Source organism: Polyodon spathula, chromosome 19, assembly GCF_017654505.1.
Source record: "Polyodon spathula isolate WHYD16114869_AA chromosome 19, ASM1765450v1, whole genome shotgun sequence".
Classification (NCBI taxonomy): Eukaryota; Metazoa; Chordata; class Actinopteri; order Acipenseriformes; family Polyodontidae; genus Polyodon; species Polyodon spathula.
This window is the reverse complement of record NC_054552.1, coordinates 12,846,841-12,873,994: the sequence shown is the minus strand read 5'-3', so window position 1 is coordinate 12,873,994 and position 27,154 is coordinate 12,846,841. Positions and strand designations below refer to the sequence as shown.

Here is a 27,154-nt window from a genome sequence, read left to right as displayed (position 1 = left end):
GCTTGGTTCCAACAGTGAAGGGTTCTGGTGGTTCCGTAATGTTGTGGGGTGCATTCCCTTGGAAGGCAAGGTCAATGCTAATCACTACTTAATGGTACTGAGTGATCATCTTCACCCCATGTTGCAGCATTTTTTTCCCGTCGGGGGGTGGTGTCTTCCAGGATGACAATGCCTCCATGTGTGGTCATCCAGTGGTTTGATGAGCATGACACTGATGTTATCCATATGTCATGGCCTTCTCAGTGACCAGATCTGAACCCAGTTGAGCATTTCTGGGATATTCTGGAAAAACGCCTGAGACAGCGTTTTCCACCTCCATCAACCAGGCATGAGTTGATTGACTTTCTCATGGAAGAATTGTGCCGCATCCCTCCTGCAGAATTCCAGAGGCTGGTAGACTCTATGCCACGGCTCATACAGGCAGTACTGGCCGCACGTGGTGGTCCAACGCTATTAAGCGAGTTTACATTGGTGTTTCCATTTTTTGTCCACTACCTGTATATTTTATATGTATGTATGTCACAAGCAAATCCCAAAATGCTGGCAATTCACGAATTGCCCGCTGACTTTGGGCAAAGGGCAAAATTAAAATTAAAATAACTTATTTCAGCCTGTGACCGGGCAAGTCGCGGTCTCCCACTGCTTCTCGGGCAGAGTCAGAATCATTCCCTCTGTTCTTTCATTCCTGTTCCGAGTAACAGTTATAGCGCAAGTCTCTCCTCCTAGCACTATAATTTTCTGCTACAAGTTCTATTATATAAAGGACATTATTATTAACATAATAAACAATAATAATAATAATAATAATAATAATAATAATAATAATAATAATAATAATGCGTTGTATTGAACCGTTTAGAGAGCTGGATGCAGTTCCTGGGTGGAACATGAATGATTAGCTGAGTCACGTGTTTATGACAAGCAATCTAAGAATTGGAGAGCGTACTCAGCAAAGCAACAGAGTGTAAGTTAAGTACGTAATACATATCTAGATTTAAATAATTTGTTTATCTTAAACATAGTCATGTCGGCAATAAAAATACATTTCAAATACATTTTTAAATATATGCCTATTTTCTGAAACCGGACTTCCTGTGTAGTTTATATGGATGAGATGAGTGAGTGAGTGAGTGACGCTACTCAGGCAGGCAGGTCAAACAAGCTCTTTAATCTCAGTGATAATTTTAGCTCTGTCAGTCCCCTGCAAACATAAAATGAGAGATGTCCCTGAAAACATAAAATGAAAGATCTTTCGAGTTTCAGACCAAGCACAAATTTCCAAGTTTTGGGGTTTACCTGTAACACATGTTTTAACACACTGGCTTTTACACTGGACAAGGATCAGACACCCTTGAAGCTTATTATAGCTAATAAAATAATTCCATAAATCTTAGCCTTTTTGCACTTTAGCTACATGCATCTGAAATGTGCAGTTTCAAAAGAAACACATTATAGCACACATTTTCAATATAAAATAGGATAAATATCAGGTTATCTGGTGCTACTGTAGGTTAATGGAAACTCGGTTTCTATGCCTTATTCTTGGCTTGCCTGTTTGCATGTCACCTCATCAATGTTGTCTGGGTCAATGTATGTTTCTGGCGGAAAGCATGTCAATCAATTGGGGGATGCAGCTGATTGGTTATTCACAGGGAAGACAGCAGTGAAGGGGTGGGGGAAATATCTCTATTGAAGTCAAATGACCCAGGAAATGCAAGAGTCTAAAAGCTTTGCTTGTGAACAGTTTTCTTTAACCCACTGTAGTACCAGATATCGTGTTTTAAATTGAAAATTCATGTTTGTTGTAATGTGTTTTTCAGAACTGCACATTTGAGACCTATAGAATGAATGGATGTACATGGCGGATAAATCTTAGCACTACAATTACAATTGCTATAACATTGAGGAGACTGCACTGTACTGTTTCCTGTCATACTCACTGCTAATGATCACAATCAAAGTCTGCCTAGGGCTCTGCAAGGCTGGAGCAGCCAGGGCCAACAACTAGCAATACCAGACCCAAGAGGGAGCCTGCATTGTAGACCAGTCCAGAATTCTAACAACTGCAGATGGGAAAGGAGTTCTTCAAATCTGTTGGCCACTCAAACGCTGAGGTGGAAAAACATTTCTGAACAAATGTTATATGATGGAACTCAATATCAGCAGTTAAGTGATTAACACTTCTTCCACGTGTCAGACACAATACCGAGTCCTGGGGAGAGACCTGGGATCTAGTTTAGCATCTCCAATGTGGATGTTTCATTGCTCGGAACTGAAACATGGACCAGAACAGCACAGTAGGTAAGGTGTGGAATGTACATTTTAGGTTTTGTAATCTTCAATAAAGGGTGGGGAGGGGGGTCTCTATCATACAGTGCTTCGGGATATTCATTTAAGCTTTCCAAATATTCTTTTAGCCAATCAGCTTTTGAGTTCTTCCACCATACTGTATTTGTACCCATATCAAACAGCAGGGGATGTACAGTCTGGTGCAATGCCTTGAGAGGTACGGGCACAGCAGCTCTGTAGTCTACTGCACTTTAACATGATGATAACATGATAAAGCTTGAAGAAGCACTCCAATTTCTAACCCATTCTGATAGGTCCTCTTCTCAAATCCAGCTCTTCAGTAAATGGCCACTTACTGCACACAAGGTTATGCAAACTTGAACACACTCACAACACTGGTGGGACCCAATTCAAACAAACAATTGAATATTTGTTCTTACAAAAAGGTTTAATCTAGAAGACTAGTGTAGGGGAAACACCTTGTTAAGCCCAGGCCCAACTGAATCACTGTACAAAACAAAGACAAAGAATACTTTAGATTTTGTTTATTTTATCCATATGGGATTACAATAAACATTACAATTCTGACAAATACAAACATACTTTTGTTTTCAAGATAATATGAACCAATATTCAAAAGATCAAAATATTTGCCACAACATATTCAGTGAATTAATTCTGTGCTTGATTTTATGCCGCACAAAGTCATTTTAATTACTTTTGTTTCATGTCCCAGATTCTATTGATTGTTTCTCTCTAACCTGGGTCGGCGCTTGTCTGGAAAATCCTAGGTGCCAGAACTGAACTGCTTCCCTCAAATCACGTGACCTTCCAACTCTTCCAGCCCACCTACTCCACAGATATAACAGTAGAGAGAGCTGGTGGGCCTGGCAGAGGTGAAAAGCATCACACGACTTGAATGGATTGAGGAAGATGGTTTAGTCTCTGGCTAAGGCAGATGCAACAGAACTCTGAACCACTCACAACAACTACAGACACCACAAAATGGAAATGCAAAATACTTCAGATTTATGAAATGGTTTTGTATGCTACAATTAATTTAAAACAGTTGAGGGTTTGCGAGAAGAACGGCTGGTGGAAAAGAATGTAAAAAAGGGTGGACCTGAATTAATGTGGTAATGGAAGGGCAAAACAGGGAAGATTAGGGCCTTATTTTGTCTCCTACGTTCACTTTGAGCTTAAAGAACACTTTTAATGCCACATGAGTCATTTAACTGGTCCTGCTCAGAAGAAAGAAAAAGTATAATGAAATAATAAAACAGTGGTTCTGTTCTGGATCTGTTTAAAATGGATTAAGATTGGAGCAAACTTGTAACTACAAATTCTAACCAATGAACAAACACCTGAAGAAAGGGGAGAGTGGGGAGATGGACCTCAAACTTTCTACAGGCATCTGCCTTTGACTGTCTTTAACTTGTGTAGCTTTTAAATTCCAATACAATTACACTGTCTTAACTAGGGATTGCAATCTTGTTCTTTATAGATAGATGAATCAGAATGTGTGAATGGTTTACAAATTTCATATCCTATGGCATTATAGTAATAGCCTACTCAGAAAACATCCAGTAAACCTTTCCCAATATGACGTCAGAGACAGCTATTTCAGGAAATACATTCACAATTCCGATTGAAGATGTAATATATTTCAATTTAACAGCTTACATTAATCTTTTTTTTTTTTTTTAATGTAACGCCCGCCCGTCTTAACACTACTGTTTAAGTGCAGCTCAGTTAAAAGCAGGTTTGGTTGGATGGTGAGATGCTGAGGCTCCTCACACCTGCACTGCTCCTACAGGAGGCGCTTCTCCTTCTTGGTCAGCAGGTGGCACTGAATAGTCCACAGGCGATCCTTGGCAGGGGCAAACTCGGGCTGCAGCTTCAGAGTGGATTCATACCACTGTATGGCTTTCTCAAACTCCTCCTGGAATGAGACAACAAAACTGGTTATTCAAAAGTACATTTTACCTAGAGGTGGTGTTGTAACGCCTTGTTTAATTCAATAATTTTTGCAAGTCGATTTCTATAGCTTGCATCCTTTTGTTTTTTGATAATCAAAAGCAAAGCAATACTTGTGGCTGCACTGTGCAGAGAGTTATGTCAAAGAGTATTTTAGGATTTGAATATGACCAGGTCATGGTACATTTGTGGAATTAGTCAATCAGAATCAGTTTTAAATTAAACAGTAAACCCAAAGAACAGTAGAACACAGCAAGCATCAACTATAGGCAAACACATTAATGTACACATAAGCACGTTATTCAAGCACTTTACAATAGCTTGTGAAATGGTGTTGTAATTAACAGCCTGTAGGTAAAGTGTATCTACAAGGACAGCTTTCAGTTTAGTCAGAAGCATGTTCACCATTTATACCTTGCAAAACAAATACAATGTATAAATCGCTCCACCATTTGCTACATTCAGTCTGATGAATTTATGTAACTTTTGGTTGTCAACAGGGATATTTGCGCAAACGCCTCTGTAAGGTCAAAATATAATGTGTTTGTGCTTCATGGTTTTCAGTGGACTTTGTTTTTTGTTTCTACTGCTCTGGATTTCTGCCTTTCTTTCAGTGAATACGTGAATCTAAATGTTTGTCAACAGAAGATTATCGGTAGTGATCTACAGTAACATTGCAGGACGCACTGAAGAGCTTACCTCCATCGCTGTGTAAACTCTTGCTGGATACTAATTACGCGATCTGCTGCAGACACATTTGTAGCCTTTATAGACATTTTCTTGTTTATAGTGTGTAGTATTTTAATTTCCAGCCTAGACTGCATATAATGTAGTCACATGACAATCACTGCACAGCACTATGTGCATGGAAAATATTACACACAGGCACACAGCAGAGCTGCACAGTTTAGTAAATGTGATTTTTTGCATGAAAAAAAAAAAATATATATATATATATATAATATATATATATATATACATATACACACACACACATATATATATATATATATATATATATATATATATATATATATATATATATATATATATATATATATATATATATATATATATATATGTATGTATGTATATGTCACACAGTGCCTTGCAAAAGTATTCAGACCCTTGACCAATTCTCTCATATTACTGAATTACAAATGGTACATTGTTCTGTTCGATATTTTACTTTAAAACACTTAAACTTAAAATCAATTATTGTAAGGTGGCATTGGTTTTATGTTGGGAAATATTTCAGAAAAATAAAAAACTGAAATATCTTGCTTGCATAAGTATTCAATCCCCACACATTAATATTTGGTAGAGCCACCTTTCGCTGCAATAACAGCTTTAACTCTTTTGGGGTATGTATGTACCAGATTTGCACACAGTGTCAGAGTGATTTTGGCCCATTCTTCTTGGCAGATTTGCTCCAGGTTGTTCAGGTTGGTTGGACGACGCTTGTGGACCGCAATTTTCAAATAGTGCCACAGATTCTCAATGGGATTGAGATCAGGACTTTGACTGGGCCACTGTAGGACATTCACCTTTTTGTTCTTGAGCTACTCCAATGTTGCTTTGGCCTTGTGCTTGGGATCATTGTCCTGCTGAAAGGTGAATTTCCTTCCAAGCTTCAGTTTTTTAGCGGACTGAAGCAGATTCTCCTGCAGTATTTTCCTGTATTTTGCTCCATCCATTCTTCCTTCAGTTGTAACAAGATGTCCAGTCCCTGCTGATGAGAATCCCCACAGCATGATGCTGCCACCACCATACTTCACTGTAGGGATGGTGTGTCTTGAGGCATGGGCAGTGTTGGGTTTGTCTCTCATGCCTTCTGGCAAACTCCAGACGTGCTTTCAAATGGTACTTTTTGAGTAACGGCTTCTTTCTTGCCGCCCTCCCATACAGGCCAGCGTTGTGCAGAGCTCTTGATATGGTTGACTGGTGCACCATTACTCCACTCCCAGCCACTGAACTCTGTAGCTCCTTCAAGTGATTGTCGGCCTCTCTGTGGCTTCTCTCACAAGTCTCCTTCTTGTCTGAGCGCTGAGTTTTGAGGGACGGCCTTTTCTTGGCAGTGCCTGGGTGGTGTGATGCAGCTTCCACTTCCTGATTATTGATCCAACTGTGCTCACTGGGATACCCAAACACTTGGATATTATTTTGTACCCTTTCCCTAATCTATGCATTTGTATTACTTTATCTCTAACTTCTGTAGAATGCTCTTTGGTCTTCATTTTCCTTCAGATTCACAGCCTTATCAATGATCCTTCAACACTGGGATTTTTATCCAGAAAATGTGACAGCAACTTTAATGGTTCACAGGTGGAGGCCAATGTTAAGGTAATTGTGTCCTCGTTAGGGCAATTTCTTTCATAGGTGCAAACTGGGAGCTTCCACAGCACAGGGGTTGAATACTTATGCAAGCAAGATATTTCAGTTTTTTTATTTTTCTTAAAAATATTTCCCAACATAAAACCAATCTCACCTTACAATAATTGATTTTGAGTTTATGTGTTTTAAAATAAAATATCAAACAGAACGAAATTTCAATGTACCATTTGTAATTCAGTAATATGAGAGAATTGGTCAGGGGTCTGAATACTTTTGCAAGGCACTGTATATATATATTTGCACAGGGCCTTAGTTATGACTCTTAATGTGTGAATAAAAAATGTATGTATGTCAGCAATTCATGTATGTTTAAAAATATTAGCTGAGATATGGACAATGGGGGCACAGCAAAGGCAGAATAATATTTTAAATAAAATTTTTAGGGTGTTCTGTAACACTTTAATGCAGTCTTCTGACAATGTCCGATTTATAGAGCTGCTCCACAAATATGACAGAAGTTCAACGATATGCCTCCACAGCGTAAAACAAAGATTCGGACTGCACGTTAAAAGAGAGAGGAGCAAACTAGCAAGTGGCAACAAACACAGCCCTAACATCAAGCATGGGGAATTGGGGAGTTTAGAAGACAGGATTCCAATCAATCAGTGGGTTAACAGCTTTTAAAATCCTGGAAAGACAAGATCAAATTTTGATCATCAACTTAATATTCTGGCAATCACAATTGGCTTTTCATGGTAAGGGTGACTCCATTTAGTTTTTTTGGTTCATTGCATTACTGAAGGAGGGGATAATGGCCATTACCCTTGTCTCCCTCACACACCTCCCATTCCCTCCACACCTCTCCTCCTCTCTCACCATGGCGATGTAGACATTGGCGAGGGTGAAGTGATTCACCACAAAGTGTGGCGCGATCTCCACCGCCATGCTGGCCACGGTAATGGCATCGTCCCACAGCTTGGCGTTGTGGAAGATATTGGCAAGGCTGATCAGAGGCACGTCCTAAAAGAGAGAGAGAGACAAGCATATCATCACTGAAGATCTGCAGACACTGTCCAACATTCTTCCATAGTCTACCCTTCTGTGAAGTCTTCATCAAAACCAGGATATTGGCTTACCAGTTTCATAACATTACCAAAAGTAATTTAAGACGCAGGCACACGTGATTTAACAGAGACCCCAGTGCACCAATTCCTGTCTAAACAAGTGGGGGTTCTCGAAGAAGAGAGACATTCATCCCAGTGACTGAGAATACAAAAACCCTCAGATCCCAATTCCCTCAATAAACTTTGCTCAGAATGCTCTTTACAAGCTCCATCACAGGACGGAGGTCTCTACTACATCTCCAGTGACATTCAGTGTACCCTCAGGTGGCGTGTATCCAGAGGTCAGTGTTATTACTGCAAGGGAGGGTGTGTCTCACCTTCATGTGGTGAGGAGCGTGGTTCAGAGCCTGCCTCAGACAATCTACAGCCTTCTTCCCCTGACCCTTCACCCTCCAGTACAGAGCAGCCATGCTGGACAGCACCCACGACGTCTGGTTCTGAAGACACTCAGAGATAGACACACACAAAGACAGACACAGACAGACACATACACACACACAGTCAAGAACACACACACAGACAATGGGGTTACCAAAAACAGCCTTTTAGTCTCTCTTATCTTCTTTAAAAAGTATTGGTTGTGAAAGTATAACATTAATAATGTGTTTACACTTCAGCACAGACCTTAACGGACTTTAACACCAATGCGCGTCCCTGATGATGTCACATTGGCTTGAAGACATTTCCCCTCCCCCAAACACAGAGGTGGAGGTGTTTAAATCAACAACAAGCCTGTGATTTGCATGTTTCTACTTCAAAGTGGTTGTTCCGTACTAATTAAGATTGAATTTTGCCAACAGAAATGGAGCGAAACATCGAAAACTTGCATATCTGTAGCATCTATTTGTCAGACTCGGTTATGTAAATAACGCCTGTTTCTTTAAATTTCCACTTCCAAAGTCTCTTCTTCAGGAGTATGTGGACATTTAAAAAAACAGGCATTGACAACTCTTCTTATATATTATTTTTGTTATTCAACAAAAGAAAAGTACATTCATTTAACAGCTAAAAAGAAACATCTGTGACTAATTTCAATTTGATACATATCAATTTTAGGACGGCTGGACCTCGGCCGGCTGCGTTTACACTACAAAAAAAAAAAAAAGACCTAAGTCTCCTCAAAGCCGGCTAGTGTAAACGGTTCAGCCCCAAAATAATTCAATTTGTCAATGTTGTGGTCGAACATTAACCCAAGACGTTTCAGAGAGCAATACTAGAGGGAACAAATAAAGTCAGCTCAGAACAGAAGGCAGCAAGCACAGTTTTACTGAGAAAGTGATGAAAAAATAAGTTCATAAGATATGAACAGTTGTTAATGGAGTTGAATGTCTTCTATTTAGAATTGCACTCATTCCAAGCGGCTCTTCTTGAAATGATTATTACTTGTTTGCTGTACGAACGTGCTTTTTCTATTCATGCTCCTCTGTTCTTCTAAGACATAAGAGCCATCACCATCTATTGAACAGATATTATTATTATTGCAGCAATGACCATGCTGCCTTATAACCTGCTCTGCAGGACACAAGGAAGCACTGGCATTGCTAATACGAATCACTCAAAATGGAGACAGTAAAATGAACTTTGAAAAAATCATTTGAAGCTTCTTCATTATTTCCTGGCATCAACACAGGCACTGATCAGAGGGTGCAGTAACTTCTCTGCTGTTTTTCTTCCAGCCCTTACTAAGAGGGGGAACTTTGATTGAATAGTTTACCTTCTCTAGGACCTTGGCGATTCGTGTCCCCACCTGCTCGAAGGACTGTGGAGAGTACTTGTCTTTGCCCAGATTCTGGAGTACCTGAGAAGACAAGAAATTTAGATTAAGATGATACAGTGTGACTATCTCCCTGTGTGTATGTGCTGAGATACGTGTGACTGTGTCTCTCTCCTTTGCAGTGGTGTTTATGTGCTGCAATACAGTGACCGTGTTGCTCCTCTTGCAGTGGTGTGTATGTGCTGTGATACAGTGTGACTGTCTCTCTCCTGTGCAGTGGTGTGTATGTGCTGCAATACAGTGACTTTGTTGCACCTCTTGCAGTGGTGTGTATGTGCTGATACAGTGTGACTGTGACTCTCTCCTGTGCAGTGGTAAGTATGTGCTGATACAGTGTGACTGGCTCTCTCCTGTGCAGTGGTATGTATGTGCTGATACAGTGTGAATGGCTCTCTCCTGTGCAGTGGTATGTATGTGTTGATACAGTGTGACTGTGACTCTCTCCTGTGCGTTGGTGTGTATGTGCTGATACAGTGTGACTGTCTCTCTCCTGTGCAGTGGTGTGTATGTGCTGTGATATAGTCTGACTGTGCAGGGCTGTGCTGGGAGGGTACCTCTTGGAGCTGGCTCTCTCCTGTGTAATGGATGCCTCCGCGGTTGGCCACTCCATTCAGATGGTCCAGGGTGTGCATGGTGGCTGGTAGGTTGGGGTTGCAGACTGGCTCCACTGCAGGCTCTTGCAGGGGAGTGGCAAAGTCTATGTGCTCTGTGATACTGTGGAGTGAAAGTGAGTAAGAGTGGGAATTCCCTGGTTGCACACATGGCTTTGCCAGCTGTAACATTACATTTATTCCCTAGGTCATCACTATTACTTGCATCAGGACAGTCTAAAGGTTTATATAATCCTCTATATAATATATTCTTCCTCTTTATGACAGTGAGAGAGTGTGTGTTTTGCCATATAAACTAATACATCTAAAATAAAATAATTAAATCTAAAAGTAAAAATAATAAAGACCAACATAGAATCCCTATTCATTGCCAAGTCCTGTAGACTATAGAACGTCTCTACTAAAGAGAATGCTGTGGATTTTTCCGAGAAGGAGAGGGAGTGAGGGTTACCCTTGCTTTTCAATACAAGCTCAGCACTCTGTTGCCATCTTGTGGTTCCCTGAAGTTGTACAAATGGAACAGTAGGGCACATTTACATACACTTTAACAGTCTTTGGTCCAGAGACCAAGATTAGCATCTTTTTATAGTGTAGCAAAACTCAAATATAGAAAAGGGACACATTTACTAAGTATTTATTTAGCTGATCTTTGCACATTTGTAATGACTATAGAGTACTGATCAAAGTTTGAGACGTTTTACTCTCCTTTAAATAGAATTTTGTACTGCTGATCAAAAAGGGATTTGGCAATTGATCTTTGAGACTCTTTATTCACCTTTTCTCTTTCAGTTACTTGATCCAGTTTGTTATGCATTGATGTTTTACCCATCGACCTAAAACAATTTAGTATGACATTGTAATTTTTTTCTGTTCGATTATATCAATAATGTGAAGAACAGGATCTTTATTCTAAAGTGATTGCAGCTCACACAGTACTTCCAGAAATCTTACCTGTCTTCAGTGTTGTGGAGATTACTTTGTAAAAGTAATCAATTCAAGTTACTAGTTACTTATCAAAATTGTAATTAGTTACTGTTTGAGATTGGCGAAAAAGCCAGTCTTATAGTGTGTAGTCAGTGGGGAAGGGGTTAAAACCTCTTCCCTAGAACTCTTGTGGTAATGTGACTGGAGCCTTAATAAGAGTATGAGTAAAGGGTAATTAAGGCTCCAGCAACAAATATAAAAAGGACCCACTCTCAGCTCAGAAGGATTAGTATCAGAGGAGAAACATGAGTTTTTGAAAATAAGTACACAACTACTACGTGTGCTGGTTTCTCAACCAGCATAATACTTGTTACTGTTTGTTTGGCCCTTGTGCCCTTTTGCTTTGTTTAAATCTTTTGTTTTATTAATTAATAAACACGCTGAGAGCCGTTGCGCTTCAGTTTTGCCCCGTCCTTTGTATTGCGTTGCTGCTTCCTGGTCCGTAACGTCACCGCAATTACGCACTGCACTTAATTTCCTGAGAAAGTAACAGTTACATGTTACTTAAAAATGTAATCAGATTACAATAACGAGTTACATGTGAGGCGTAGCTGCACAGCACTTCGCTGTTTTGCACTTCCAGCAGCGATTTTAAACGTGCAATTTTTTAAAGAAGCATGCATTTTAGCAAATATTTCATTTTCTTTTATTACGACACCAGGTAAAAGAAAATTCTGTTTCATTACTGTTACACTTGCACTTCGTAGATCATTTCACAGCAGCTGGGTCTTAAGGTGAAAGCATGCTATGATAAAATAATAATGGCAGTTTGACGTTTTCAAATTTAAATTATTCTGCGTGTCTGAAAGTTATGTGGTTGTCCATTTATAACTTTTCCTAAATACATGTAGTAAATACCCTCACAGTGTTTCAAAGGCAGGATCGCAAAAATAAGGAAGTTAGAATTAGGCTTGCTACTATTCGATTTTTATTTTTTTGTCAAATCGTTTATTGTTTATTTTTTAAAGAATTTACTGGGGGGGGGGGTTTTCGATCTTTTCAGTTCAAGCAGAGCATGGGTGAAATCAACCTTTATGCTGTCTTTTTATGCCATTGAGAAATGTCTCATTTAGAGAAACCCCCTTATCATGTTCAATACGCAACAAAGCCATGGTTACCAACATTCTAATTGAAATAACGTTTAGTCACAGCGAAGCTATACCTTGTAGATGTGCATCTATACAAATTTTTTAAAAATGTTTAAAATAAACCATAGAAAACTCAGCACATAAAGTGTATTACAGACTTTTATAGCATACATTTACAAGCATAAACAATATGCACAGAACAAAACATTAGATAGTGTAGCTGAACAGAACTAACTTGCACTTATTCCGAGCTCCGCCTCTCTCCTTAAGCACAGCTTGACTCACTGGAGGCAGACTGGCCCGTCTTCAGCCATCGATCAGGGTATTGTGCACAATACTCATTAAGTGTTTTCCTCTTGCCCCCCATTTTCAAACAGTATGTCTAATGATTGACAGTCATTTAAACGAATGAGAGCATTCTAGCTCTGCTTCAGCCAACGAGATCTGTCAGGACAGGATAAAATGACTGACGGTGAAACTACACTAGCCTATTAAGGAATCACTGATTTGACTGACAGTGACCCCAAGTCATTTAGAGTGGAACAGAGACGGGAAAAACAGCAAGTATAAAAACTACACAGACATGATGATTACTTAAATGATTATTTTGGTAAGAAAAAAAATAGCGAGTGGTTTTACCGACATTTATCCTGTATTAATTTATTTCAAACTCATATTTTTGGGGAATTCACAATTGAAAAGTAGCAAGCCTAGTTATAATCCTGCCCTCCTAGAACCGCCAAAGCAGTCGTTTTGACTGCCTTTTACAATACATGTTTTAATTTTGAATATAACCATATTCAATTTTTTTATATACAATCCTGTTGTTATCGCTACTGGACCTGACAGCCATAAATTCCTTTGTTTTGCACAAGGAATACACCAGGGAAAATATCAATAACAGAGATTTTATCTTCAAGTTAGCCACAGTGCTTCGGCAGAAACATTTCGATCAGAAAACTGCAAAGCTACAGCTCAAGCTGCACCGAATGACACACGTAAGAGCTAACACTTTCGTTTTTTTACAGTTTTATATGTACATATACCTGTTTACACACTAGTTTCTTTTGAAATGTTTATTTTATTCTAGCTTCTTGTTTTCTGAAGTACTGCTTTATATGTGGTTAGAAAATAAACCCTTTTATGTTTAATTGTTCATTTAAATACAACATTTCGGCTGTGCAGATGTTTGATATGACGTGCCTGAATAAAACTTTTCTGTTGTATCCGATAGTTTGTCTTTCATTTTAATATTGATGGTGTTTAACGTTCGAATCACCGAGATTTCAGAATACACACAACCGGCACATCCTCAAAATGTGTGGCTTCGATATGAACTTAATATTTTTATTTATGATCATCATACATAAAACATTTTCAGAGCAGAAGCACCGTATTTACATTGAAAGTGTAACTTTTTATCAAAAAAGCACATACACATGAACATGAAAAACTAATAAAATAACTTCACGCAATAAACTTTTGTGTAAACAGGTGCAGAAAGCTGTATGCACATATAACATTATAAAACATAAACAACTAGTTATAAAATGAGCATAAAACTAATATATAACATAACTTATGCAACATGAAAGCGCTTTGAGTGAAACAGAGTTCAAAGGGCTCTGTCTATCTGTTCAGATTTCTATTACAGCTTTCTAAGTACACTCTAAGCAGAAAATATGCTTTTCAACTGTACCAGTGCATTTGCCACAGACTGCCTTCTCACAACGAGCGCAGACATCAAAAGTTTGTATTGCATTTAGCAACCTGGCATTGTCTTTTATTCTGTGTGCCAGTGGGGTCTGCGCTGGCTGAAGGCTGAGGGACATTTGCCAGCCGTCTTTCGTGTCTCTTATCAAAATGTTTCTGCCGTAGCTCCAGGGCTAGCTGCAAAATGAAGTCCCTCCGAGTGATTGTATTGTTGGTGCACTCCTTGTACAAAACCAAAGCATTGATGGCTGCCAGGTCCAAAACATTATAAAAAACAGCCACAGGCCACCAGCGAGTACCACCATTGACAGAATACAGCTGATCCAGTATATCCACACTGTACTTCGTTGCGTTGTAAAATGCAACAGCCTCTGGCTTTCGTTTAGCATCAGTCCCGATGATCACTAATCTCTGCAGAGAGCTTAGAATACGCACATTTTTTATTTTTTTGCACCTTCAGGGTGGCACTGTGTTCTGCCTGAGAAATGTAGTGTAAATAATAATATATGATGTGTTGAATGACTCATCAGTGATTCAACCACTCAACAGGACTATAAAACGTTCTTTCACAATGACTGATTTTATTACAAAGCTCAGCCTAAATTGTATTATCAAATATTTATTAACACTTAAGAACAGGCATGCACGAGATATTCACAAAGGCAGAGATATTTCAATTTCAATTGCAAAAGCCATTCAAAAAGCGGCTACGGCAGTGCTAGTGGTAAAATGTAACTGTCATGATGACTGCAGATGGCGGTTTTAGGTATGAGTATAACCGCGGTGGTTCTAGTGTTGAACAGCTGTGCTCAGACTGAGACGCTGCTGACTGGTTAATCTGCTGCTAAGATGCTGGGGACTCACTCAATGCTCTTTGCAGACACTGCCAGCCAGGTGCTTGCCACTGTGGTGGGCTCCACTCTGCGGAGGCGCTGGCACTCGTCTGGACTCGGCCAGCCTAGACTCAGGTAGTCCCGGCGTCTCCCTGCAAACACACACCATATCAGACCAGCAGTCACACACAACAAGCTCTCCCCCAAGACAATGGGAAAGCCAGGTGTCAAGGGCAATACTGCAGCTGAAGACAAGCATCACATACCTGATTTCGATGAAAATAAATATTTTCATAAATGTTATTTGTCAAGGCAGTTGTACAATACAAATACCTTATATTTAAAATGAAAACAGGAGGTAGCACAAAAGTAGCGCTATGAATCAGACGTGCAGTGCTTTGAAAAAAAAAGCTGTGTTTTTCAAGTGATTTTGTAAGGATTTTACAATATTACAGATTGAGGGAGAATTAGGGGCTCTGTTACAGTAGCAGGAGAGTTGGTGGCTTTGTTCAGTAAAGAGGGGTACAGATTGAGGGAGAGTCTAGGGCTCTGTTACAGTATAGAGGGGTACAGATTGAGGGAGAGTCAGGGGCTCTGTTACAGTGTAGAGGGGTACAGACTGAGGGAGTGTTGACGGCTCTGTTACAGTATAGAGGGGTACAGATTGAGGGCAAGTCGGGGGCTCAGTGAGGGGATACCTGGGGGTCCCGGGGAGGGGATTTGGGGTCCGCTGATCTCCAGGGCAGAGTGGAAGCCAGCCTCCCTCTCTCGGCTTCCCACTTGCAGGTCAGAAGGGTGTGTCTTGGGCTTCCTCATACGCTTCACCTGGAATGTGATCTGCACAAAACACAGAAAAAAAAGACAAAAGATAATCATCCAGCAGTCACCGGCATTTTTTTCAGGCTGCAGTATTGTTTAGGTGTACGGGGAGGGTGGGGGTGGAGTATCTCTTCGTACCCACTCGGCTCCATCATCGTCCTCGCAGTTCCCGAAGCAGGGCCCTGCTCTCCCCCCAGCATCTGCCCCTTCTCCTCCTCTCTTCAGCACCCTGATCCCCTGCAGGTCCACACGGCGCCCCTTTACATCCATTGCCCCCTCGAAGGCTCCAATCAGGTCCTCCTTCAGCTGCCACTCCTCCTCCTCCTCCTCCTCCTCCTCCTCCCACTGGACCTCCCCACCACGCTGCAGCGCCCCGCCAGAGCCGTTACCATCCAGGACCAGCATCGCTGAGACAGGGAGAGAGACTGAGATCACCACTAGGGAATACACAACTCACAAGAAACACAATTGGAACTAATTAAATAACCACACACATATTACACATTTTCTACTTCCATTAGCTACACAGATCTCTAAAGTGCAACCTTTAAAGAAGCAGCTATTTTAGCAAACATATTTTCATTTTCAATCAGATGTCTGTTACTTTTTTTCTTCCTTGGTCACTTACCCCCAGCAGTGTCTTCTGGCTGAAAGTATGTCAGTCAATAGGTGAAGCAGCTGGTTGGTTACTGACAGGAAAGATGCCGGTGAAGGGGTGAAATGACGCAGGAAGTGCAAGACAGTCAAAATATAACTTGGTAACAGATATGTATTTAACCAACTGTAGAACCAGACATTTCAAATGAAAAATACATGCATTATAACATGCATTTCTTTCATTTCTTTTTTCTTTCTTTTTTTGACCCAGGGGGGTACTTCTAAGAGTCATACGATGACTCAAATGCACAAATAAAAATGAAAGTAAAAGAGAATAATAATCTTGAATTTTTTTTTTTTTTTTTTAATGGTATTATATATTATCTCTAAACCACTGTGCATAAATATTTAATTTGTTTAGCAGCTCAGTGAATCGCAGAAAAAGTAAAAAAGCACACAGAATCTATCGATTGAGTGGATTTCCACTCTGATATTAGGGCTGGCGATTCTGCCTATGGAACTATAAATGCTCCAGTAAACATAAATAATAATAATCACAATACTCATAGTTTGTTTTATTTATTATTCTTAACTTGAGGTTAATGTTTTTAATATTGTAAACATTTTAAAATGGCACACAATTATGCTGAGATTGGAAGTAAATGGTAATGTGATGAACACTTGCAGTACAGACACTTTTGTATTAGCTATAATCATTTTCTGAATAGAAAGCGAATGAGTGTTTCCAAAGAGATTCCCAAATATTGTCTTTTCATTCTGTGCATCCAAAGACACGCAATTAAAAGTTTTAAGAATGAAGCCTACTATTTGGTATTCGGTCCTAAAGCAGTAGTTTGTCAGTATATCAGTAACAAATGATAAATTGAATGAATGGGGAAAAAAAGAAAATGTGCTAATCATTTATTGCAACTGTAGTACCATTGAGTAGAGAAGAAATTGCAAAGGGTACTTTAAGGGTAAATTAATGTGGAGAAAATGTATGGAACTTTGTTAGCTACAATTACTTTAACATCACGCAGCGTTGACATCACGCAGCACTATCACAGTGCATGCCCTCCTGTCTGCTCCTGTGTCTCTGAGGGGCTCCGACCCCAGGCTCTCCTTCCTGTCTGATCCTGCGTTTCTGAGGGGCTCCAACCCCAACTCTCTTTCCTGCCCGATCCTGTGTCTCTGAGGGGCTCCGACCCCAGGCTCTCCCTCCTGTCTGCTCCTGTCTCTACGTGAGGCTCCGACCCCAGGCTCTCCCTCCTGTCTGCTCCTGTGTCTCCGAGGGGCACCGACCCCAGGCTCTCCCTCCTGTCTCCTCCTGTCTCTGAGGGGCTCCGAGCCCAGGCTCTCCCTCCTGTCTGCTCCTGTGTCTCCAGGGGCTCCGACCCCTGTTTTCCTGCCCCCTCCCTGCTGCAACATGAGCCCTCTGCTGGGAAACAAGCAAAATCAATCCTCAACTACCTGCACGTGCAAACCAGCAAGCCACTACGAAGAACCCTACGCATACACACAGATGGAAAATAAAGTACATCTGAGAGAATCTCATACTGGCACCAATAACAGCAATACAGGACTCAATGAATACAATTAAATGATCATTAATGTGAAATGTTTGGGACAATTAGGGGAGTACCGATTGGTCGTGATACTTTCTTTACATGGTATATTCTATCGTATTTGAGCTATGTATAGTCTGCACTGTGATAAAAGACCACAAGCACAATAGCTATATAAAAGCAATATAGCTCATTGTAGTTCTCAAAATGTTTTTTGAATGAAGAAGTATGTGTTCATAGTTGGTATGAATACATACTCTCTCTGTTGCATTACATTTTTGCCTTAAACTAGTCAGTCATAAAATTCTAGGCATATCAGGACCCTTGTGTGTAGCAAACCTAGGCTCAATTCGAATTACAACATATACATTTACAATTACAGCAGCATTGTGTGTGCAAGCGACAATGATATGCTGTTCAATTACAATTACAGTTATACTAAAAAGCAACAAAAACAGCTACACATTAACAGAATAAGCAGTAATCACAGGTACAAATACAACTTATTATTTCAAACAAATGGGGTCACTAAAAGTGGTTGAAAATCCAAGAATAACGATCGCTCCGTGTAAACATGGAACTGCGAATGATTCAGCTTGGAAAGGTGCAATTGACTGTAATTGATCAATTATAGGGTACAATTACAATTAGGAAGTGAATCAGAGATTTCCTTTAACCTGATTGGTCAACACAAGGTCCTTAATCTCTGGTAAAGGACCTCAAATGTTATCTTTTAAAACATGTTTAATCACTGTTCCAAATCAATCCACCAGAAAATACGTATGTAAAAGTATGTGTATTTTACATTTTTTTTTTTGCTTGATGAAAGAAAACCTCCATTCCAGTACACGGCCTCTGAAAGTTGTGCCAATGCAGAGTAAGTCTGCTTCCTCGCTGTCCTAAACATTCAACCTATCTGTTTAAATTTTTTTTAATAATTAAAATAAATCAAGAAAAGTGTTTGCTGTCAGCAGCAATACAGTAACTACAACAGCAACTTGTCTCCGGTTTGAATGACGAGTTTCCGTCCCAGTTTCAGCTTTCTTGCAGAGGGCATGTTTTCCTCAAGGACTTCTCTGAACTTTGCTCCATTCATTTTCTCTTCTTTCCTGGCAAGTGCCCCAGTCCCTGCCGATGAAAAACATCCCCATAACATGATGCTGCCACCACCATGCTTCACAGTAGGGATGGTGTTCTTTGGGCGACGCGCTATGATGGGTTTGCGCCAAACATAACGCTTTGCATTTAGGCCAAAAAGTTCCATTTTAGTTTTGTCAAACCATAAAACTTTTTGCCACATGGCTACAGAATCCCAAGTGTTTTTTTGCATACCTCAAAATGGGATTCAAGGTAGGCTTTCTTGAGTAATGGCTTCCTTCTTGCCATCCTACCATACAGATCAGATTTGTGGAGTGCTTGGGATACTGTTCTCACATGCATACAGTCTTGGCCATAAAAGCCTGTAGCTCTTGCAAAGTTGCCTTGGGCCTCTTGGCAGCCTCTCTGATCAGTCTTGGTCATCCAGTTTGGAGGGATGGCCTGATCTAGGCAGGGTCTTGGTGGTGCCATACACCTTCCACTTTTTAATAATCGTCTTGACTGTGCTCCAAGGGATATTCAAGGCCTTTGATATTTTTTTATACCCATCTCCTGATCTTTGCCTTTCATCAGCTATGTCCCAGAATTCTTTTGAAAGTGCCTTGGTGCTCATGGTTGAGTCTTTGCTTTGAAATGCACTACCCAGTAGAGGGAACCTACAGGAACTGCTGAATTTATCCAGAAATCATATGAATCACTACAATTTAACACAGGTGGAGGCCACTTGGTGTGTGATTTTGAAGGCGATTGGTTACACCTGAGCTAATTTAGGATTGCTATTACAAGGAGTATGGACACTTATTCAACCAAGCTATTTCAGTTTTTATTTTAAATTAATTTTCTACAAATTTCTAGAATATATTTTTCACTTGAAAGATGTGGGGTAGGATGTGTAGATAAATGCAACCCCCCCCCCAAAAAAAATAAAAAAAATAAAACACTATTTTAATGCATTTTAATTCCAGGCTATACGGCAAGAAAAGGTAAAACATTTTAAAAGGGGGTGTAGACTTTCTATAGGCACTATAAGTCACATTGCAGGTGAAATGCTGTGTCGCTCTGGGAGGCGATCAGAGACAACGTGTAATACCAGTCTGAAAAGTTTGGTAAGAAACTGCTCCAGCAAGACAAACGGGACCTGTACCCTACATGAAGTAAAACATGTCAGCCCAATGCCCAAAGACCTGTCCTGATATCGAGGACTCCTGAGGGGCCTTTAACCAGCAGAGATCAGCCACGGTTCTGCCACTCCACACAGACACACACACACAATTAACCCTTTACAGGACACTCATCGACTTGGTCACAATACATTTTTAAGCACATGTTCTGAAAGAGTAAATAAAAAAAAGAAACTGCATATCTATTGAAAATAAAAGATGTGCAAAAATGGCACAACGCACCACTAATATTCCAGATAGGGGAAAGATCTAGCAACCCTATTTTAACTAATAACTTACAGAAAAATGTAAGGAGTCAATTGGGTCATAAAAAAATAAAGCACCACATGGAAAAATGATAGTGTGACAGACGGACAGATGCCTCAATAAACTCCCAGGTTCTAATACTCTCAATAACTTGGGCAAAATGTACAGTATGACATACAGGCAGGTGACGCCAACAGAGACAGAGACTATATTCCCCGGTCTTTTCCTTAAAATTAGTCGAACGACACTTTAGATATATGTTAAAATGGCATCCATGTTATGTCCCAGGTCCAAGTGAAATGGGTTGTTACAAAGGACTGAAATATGAAGTTGGCATCTCAAACAGCTGTGATGGAGAAGGGTGGTAATATTTTTGATATTGTTGATGTTTGACCCAGTTTCAGTGGCTGTAGCAGCATGGTTGCATGCCAGCACACTTGCCGCAGTTTCAGTGGCTACGCCAGCATGGTTGTAGAATTTTGTCCCATTTTTTGTGGTTAGGCCAGCATGGTTGCAGATGTTTGCCCCAGTGTCAGTGGGTATGCCAGCACTAGGGGTGCAACAATTAATCAATGCATCGATTACTGATCATCTGCCCTTAAAATTTCCTGCGCTTCAATTACATATTGCTAAATCGATGCATCAAATTAGAACCCCGTTTGAAGTCTCCTGTTGCCAGTTTGCATTAAAACCTTATGAGTGTGAGTGTGTTTCTTTTAGTGCTAGTACGGTAGATTAGCAGGTTGCTAGGATACACAATTTAGGCCTCTACATTCACGTTGGACACGCCAAATCAAGAGTAGGCCTATTGTATTCACGTTTTCATGATTTAAAAATTAAGGCAATACTTTGTTTGTTTTAAATTTATTAAATCTACTGATTACCTTACTTTGTTTCAAAGCATGTTGTGTTTGGATTATATGACAATATTATATAAAAAGAAGCTGAATTTAGTAGAGTAGTTAAATTAGTCAGGATTTGTGAGATTAATTCAACTGTTTTGCCTTGCTTTGGACATAAAACGTTAACAGAAATGAACAACCACAGTTCAGATAGAAATGATTTCTGTTAAATATAGTAATTTGTTAAATACGGTAATATAGTAATAAATATAGTAACATGCCAGCACTGTTGTAGATGTTTGCCCCAGTGTCAGTGGCTATGCCAGCACGGTTGTAGATGTTTGCCCCACTGTCAGTGGCTATGCCAGCACGGTTGTTGATGTTTGCCCCAGTGTCAGTGGCTATGCCAGCACGGTTGTAGATGTTTGCCCCAGTGTCAGTGGCTATGCCAGCACGGTTGTAGATGTTTGCCCCAGTGTCAGTGGTTATGTCAGCACGGTTGTTGATGTTTGCCCCAGTGTCAGTGGCTATGCCAGCACGGTTGCCCCAGTGTCAGTGGCTATGCCAGCACGGTTGCAGGTGTTCAGGTTCCATTCAGAAAAGAGCTCTTGAAAAAAGGCTTGATATTTTCAGGGGTGTGGTCCTGATGGATGAAAACTGGTTCCAGGCAGTGTGTTTGTAGTTTCCATTCTGATATGTAATGAACTGTTAGGCTGATGTAAGGTTCTCAACTGCTAGTCCACAGATCAGTTACACAGAACAATCATCAATCTCTGGAAGTGAACTTTCAGATTCTTTTCGTAGTGCATTATACATCTTGGGTATTTCCTTTGAAAAATGTATTCTGGAAGGTAGCACACACAGACAGTTTAACTTTGCCACTAGATTTTTAAACCCCGGCTTCTCCACTATCTGAAAAGGTCTCATTTCTTTTGCAATGAAATAAGCCTCTGCAGCATTTAGATCCTGTGCTTGACTAGCGCTGGCACCTAATTTCTTTCCTTTCTCAAAAGCTGCAAGTATACTTCAAATGAGTAATTCCCAATTTCAAACATAATATACAAAATGTCATCTTAAAACTTTTACTATTTTATATTTCACTACCACCAAAGCTGCAAAACAGCGCAGTAAGATAATCAGCATTTTAAAAATTTAAAACACTACTGTAAGACATATCCTTTGCTAAAAACATTTGGTTCTGCAAGCTTTGCATTTAGGTGAATGCTGCAGTTTATTTTAAACAGACATTGGATACATTTGTTATAGAACAATTGTAACATATAAAATAAATAAAATAAATCAAGCTTCTAAAGTGCATTGTTTAGCTACTGGTAAATCAAACTTGAAAATGACATGTCACATTACTTAATACACAAGCAATAACTCATATTTAATTTTATATAACATACTTTTGACATGACTGCAGTCCCTCAGTTGTGTAAAAAGGGGAGATGTGTTTCCACCACGAGCGGAAACCATTGTCTACAAACCGCTCTGTCTTCATATGTAGCTCCGTCATCTTTTTTATATCCAAAATATCTCCATGCTGTACATTTCTGCATGTTGTGGTGGTAAAAGATCATCCTCGGACATTTCACTAAGGCTTGAATTGTTATTGCTTCGTTTAGAAGCAGGCATGCTGTATTTAGCACTCTCTCTGAGGAACCCACGGATTTGATGTTTCCTGTAAAAAGGGCAGCGATGACAGGATACACAGGAAGGTAGTGGGTGAGGCTGGGAGGGAAAGCAGAACAGTACTTGAGATGTTTTGTTTTGTTCAGGACGTTGAATTAAAAGAAGTTGTTGAAATGAAAATGACATTTCCTTCACTCGGTATAGGAAGATGAGCATTAGCCATTGTATACCGTAATTATGATAATTGTGGTGCAGCACAACAGGAACAGTGACTATACCGTAATGTACCTAAACCGCTAAACCAAATCAATCCTACAACCATGTCCCGGTTATAAATAATTGAACTACTGGTCTGCATAAAATAATATTTGGAAACCAAGAACTGTAGCTTCAAAATTATTTGTCATCATTTTGTAATGGTCCCTTTACTTTAGCTGATGTTTGCAATCATTCTAGGTTATTCTTGGTGCAATTCCTGAAATATGTTGTGTTTAAAGTGCTTTACTAGAGTTCAGGAGCTACTCCTCAGTTCTAGTTGTAAATGTGCTTTTGTAGTTTTTAAAATTCCCAATACAATACTGTTCTTACTGCCTCCGTAGAATGGACCAGACCACCTAAAGTTGATTAGCAATCCCTCTCAATCCACTCCCACACATTCAGACAGACAAATCTGCAGTGTACTGAATATAGAAATAGGTTTATAAATATTGCCCAGCTATTTTTATCCTGTTCAATTATTAACTGTCCGGTTCCTTTACATCAAAGCTTTCTTCTGTTTTTCCCCGCAGGGTGTGTGTAGTGCAGGGCAGCTGAGAGATGGGGAGAAGAGATGCAAAAATGAGAGGGAGGGAGAAAGGTAAATAAATCAACTGAAGCTATATATAGAGCCAAGTCTCTGAGCGTGCACTAAAATTAGCTTCTATTGAACGGCACATGAAATGGACTGGGAAATTAGTGGGAAGGCTATATTTTGATAGATGGATGGATGACTGGGGAATGAGGGGGAAGGCTGTTCAGATAGATAGATAAAGAACATCCCAGATAACTGTCCAGCCCCGTTCCCACTGGTGACCAGTGATGTCATCAACCGCAACACACAAAAGAACTAACGCACCAATCTGCACAGTGTTCCAATGCACGATACAATCCCAGGGTTACCACTACATTATCATCCTGTTTCATCCCCACGGAAACCCTTCCCAATCAGTCAAAATCACCTGCTTCATCCCCACGGAAACCCTTCCTAAAGACTTCAATGACATTTCATTCACCTTTCATGCGCTGTTTAATTTATTATTATTATTATTGTTATTTTTGGACTACTCACGACACCCCCCCCCCCCCCCAGTAGGTTCCCCCCCCCTCCCCAAACAATACAAGGGGTTCACATAATATTATGAGTACCAGCAGAAATGGTTTGGTAATCACCAAAATTAGGGGTCATCATCCAAGTCGCTGTCTAGCTGCACGATAACATATGATTATAAATGAAGTATTGTTGGTGACAAGTCAATGTCTTAACATGCTGACAGCTGTCACTATCCCGGATCAGTAGGCAAAATAGAGTATACCCAAACCTGTTAGTCACATTTAGAGCTGTTTTGAGTGGGTAGCACCTCTATGTACCGAAACAAGACAACTGTACACAGTGAACTGTGATCTCCCGAATTTTCCCCGGGCGTGGGAAGTATTTAAATTGTGGTTCTTTGATTGGCTTGTAACCATGATCTTTTCAACCACTAAAATTGTTTGATAATCGTGGACCAAATTTGTACTATTTATTCACAGACGTCAACAAGTTAAAAAGCGTATAAGTGACCATTGTATCGCGGTCTGGACTACTCACATGACCCGCCCACACTCATCCACACACACAGGAGAGAAGGTTTGTGTGTCGTGTGAGAAGTTGTAAGAGGGGCTTGATTAGGGCAATATTTCATAATTTAACACCAGTAGGCTCTCTGAGGCTGACAGGAGGATATTTGTTTGTTAAAATGTTGACATGTGAAAACCCACGTTCAAAAGCAGCACTGCTTAACCCTATAAGGACCAAGCGTTTTTCAGTGGGATGCTCCCCCATTACCAGGCGTTTTTTCGCTGTAGTTGACTCTCCTTATAAAAATTCGCTAAAAATACATTTTTTTACAGTACCATCTTGGAATTGGTGTCCTATTTTTCAGAACACTCTTGCAAACATTATAAAGTACTTCAGAAACCATACAAACTTTGCTTTTTTTTTTTTTTTCCAACACCACAGTTTTTTCTTCATTTTTTTTTAAATGATGTATTCTGCTTAGAGATACATGTATAGAAATGTGTTGTTGAATAACACGAGGTACCTTACAATACTTCCTGAAAATGATGTTGAAAAATTTGAATGTTTGCTTGAATTATAAACAAAAATGAACTGTACTCTCTATTTTCTCAAAATAAATATTTATAAATATAATAATACTTCTTCACTCCATTATTATCAGTAATAAAAGAAGAATTGTTCCTGGCCACTGGTTTCTTGATATTTATAAATGTTGCAAAAACATAAAACACAAGCCATAATAAATGTTCTAACATAATCGGATTAACAGTGTTTCCCAGTTTTTTTCTTAGCTGTAAAACATGTTTTATCTCCGAGTGCTGCCGTGACATGCCTGTCCCAGTGACACAATAAAAATCAAACAATCAGGCAGTGAAGTTCAATCCCTCCCCTATCCAATGACATGCATTAACAAGCTGTACTGCAAAATATGGTGGTCCAGTAAGTGAAAGAAACAAAGTTCATTTTTTTTTTTTATCATGATACTCCAATCACGGGCCCAGAGTGACACTTCAGTATGACCTTGCTTACACCATCACGGACCTTAAAGTGTTAATGGCAGTGTCAGAGTCAAAGACAATAGTTTATGAATGTTTACAGTGGCTCTCAAAAGTATTCACCCCCCCCCCCCTTGGACTTTTCCACATTTTATTGTGTTACAACATGGAATCAAAATGGATTTAATTAGGAGTTTTTGCCACTGATCAACACAAAAAAGTCCATAATGTCAAAGTGAAAAATAAAATCTACAAATTGTTCTAAAATTAATTGATTGCATAAGTATTCACCCCCTTGAGTCAATATTTGGTAAAGGCACCTTTGGCAGCAATTACAGTCTGTTTGGATAAGTCTCCACCAGCTTTGCACATCTGGACACTGCAATTTTTGCCCCTTCTTTGCAAAATTGCTCAAGCTCTGTCAAGTTGGATGGGGACCTTTGGTGAACAGCAATTTTCAACTCTTTCCACATATTCTTAATTGGATTGAGGTCCGGGCTTTGACTGGGCCACTCCAGGACATTGACCTTTTTGATTTTAAGCCACTCCAGTATGGCTTTGGCTGTATGTTTGGGGTCATTGTCCTGCTGGAAGATGAATCTTCTCCCAAGTCCCAGGTCTCTTGCAGACTTCAGCAGGTTTTCCTCCAGGATTTCTCTGTAGTTTGCGGCATCCATTTTGCCCTCGATCTTCACGAGCTTTCCAGGCCCTGACGCAGAGAAGCATCCCCATGGCATGCTGCTGCCACCACCATGCTTCACAGTAGGGATGGTGTTCTCAGGATGATGTGCGGTGTTAGGCTTGCGCCAAACACAGCGCTTAGCATTGAGGCCAAAAAGCTTGGTTTTGGTCTCATCAGACCAGAGAATCTTCTTCCACTTGGTCTCAGAGTCTCCCACTTGCCATACGGCAAACTCTAGCAGAGATTTGATGTGAGTTTTTTTCAACAATGGCTTTCTTTTTGCCACTCTCCCATAAAGGCCAGTTTTGTGAAACAACCGGGCTATTGTTGGCGTATGCAGAGTGTCTCCCAGCTCAGCCATGGAAGTATGCAACTCCTTTAGAGTTGCCATATGCCTCTTGGTGGCCTCCCTGACTAGTGCCCTTCTCACCTGGATACTCAGTTTTTGAGGACGGCCTGTTCTAGACAGATTCACAGTTGTGCCATATTCTCTCCATTTCTTAATAATGAACTTTACTGTCCTCCAGGGGACATTCAATGCCTTGGAAATGTTCTTATATACTACACCTGACTGGTGCTTTTGAAGAACCTTATTCCGGATTTGCTTTGAATGTTCCTTCGTCTTCATGATGTTTTTGTTAGGAAATGTACTAACTAACTGTGGGACCTTCCAGAGACAGGTGTATTTAACCTGAAATCATGTGAAACACCTTAATTGCAGAGAGGTGGACTCCATTCAACTAATGACTTCTAAAGACAATTGGTTGCACCAGAGCTTATTTAGGTGTGTCATAGCAACGGGGGTGAATACTTATGCAATCAATTATTTTCTGTTTTATATTTGTAATTAATGTAGAACAATTTATAGATTTTATTTTTCACTTTGACATTATGGACTTTTTGGGTGTTAATCAGTGGCAAAAACTCCTAATTAAATCCATTTTGATTCCA

At 39.9% G+C, this 27,154-nt stretch overlaps 1 protein-coding gene across 1 annotated transcript in view; it reads right to left on the bottom strand.

Annotated features, from left to right (window-relative positions):
• Positions 1-2,830: 2,830 nt before the first annotated feature.
• The window catches only part of LOC121294571 (tetratricopeptide repeat protein 17-like), a 62,459-nt gene continuing 38,135 nt past the window's right edge, over positions 2,831-27,154 (bottom strand). The window contains exons 17-24 of the mRNA XM_041218366.1: positions 15,685-15,953; positions 15,426-15,564; positions 14,759-14,879; positions 10,053-10,212; positions 9,439-9,522; positions 8,042-8,161; positions 7,477-7,620; positions 2,831-4,231 (exon numbers count right to left, since the gene is read on the bottom strand). Of these exons, the coding sequence (XP_041074300.1) occupies positions 4,100-4,231; positions 7,477-7,620; positions 8,042-8,161; positions 9,439-9,522; positions 10,053-10,212; positions 14,759-14,879; positions 15,426-15,564; positions 15,685-15,953 (1,169 nt within the window). The 3' untranslated portion in view covers positions 2,831-4,099. The remainder of the gene's footprint in view (positions 4,232-7,476; positions 7,621-8,041; positions 8,162-9,438; positions 9,523-10,052; positions 10,213-14,758; positions 14,880-15,425; positions 15,565-15,684; positions 15,954-27,154) is intronic.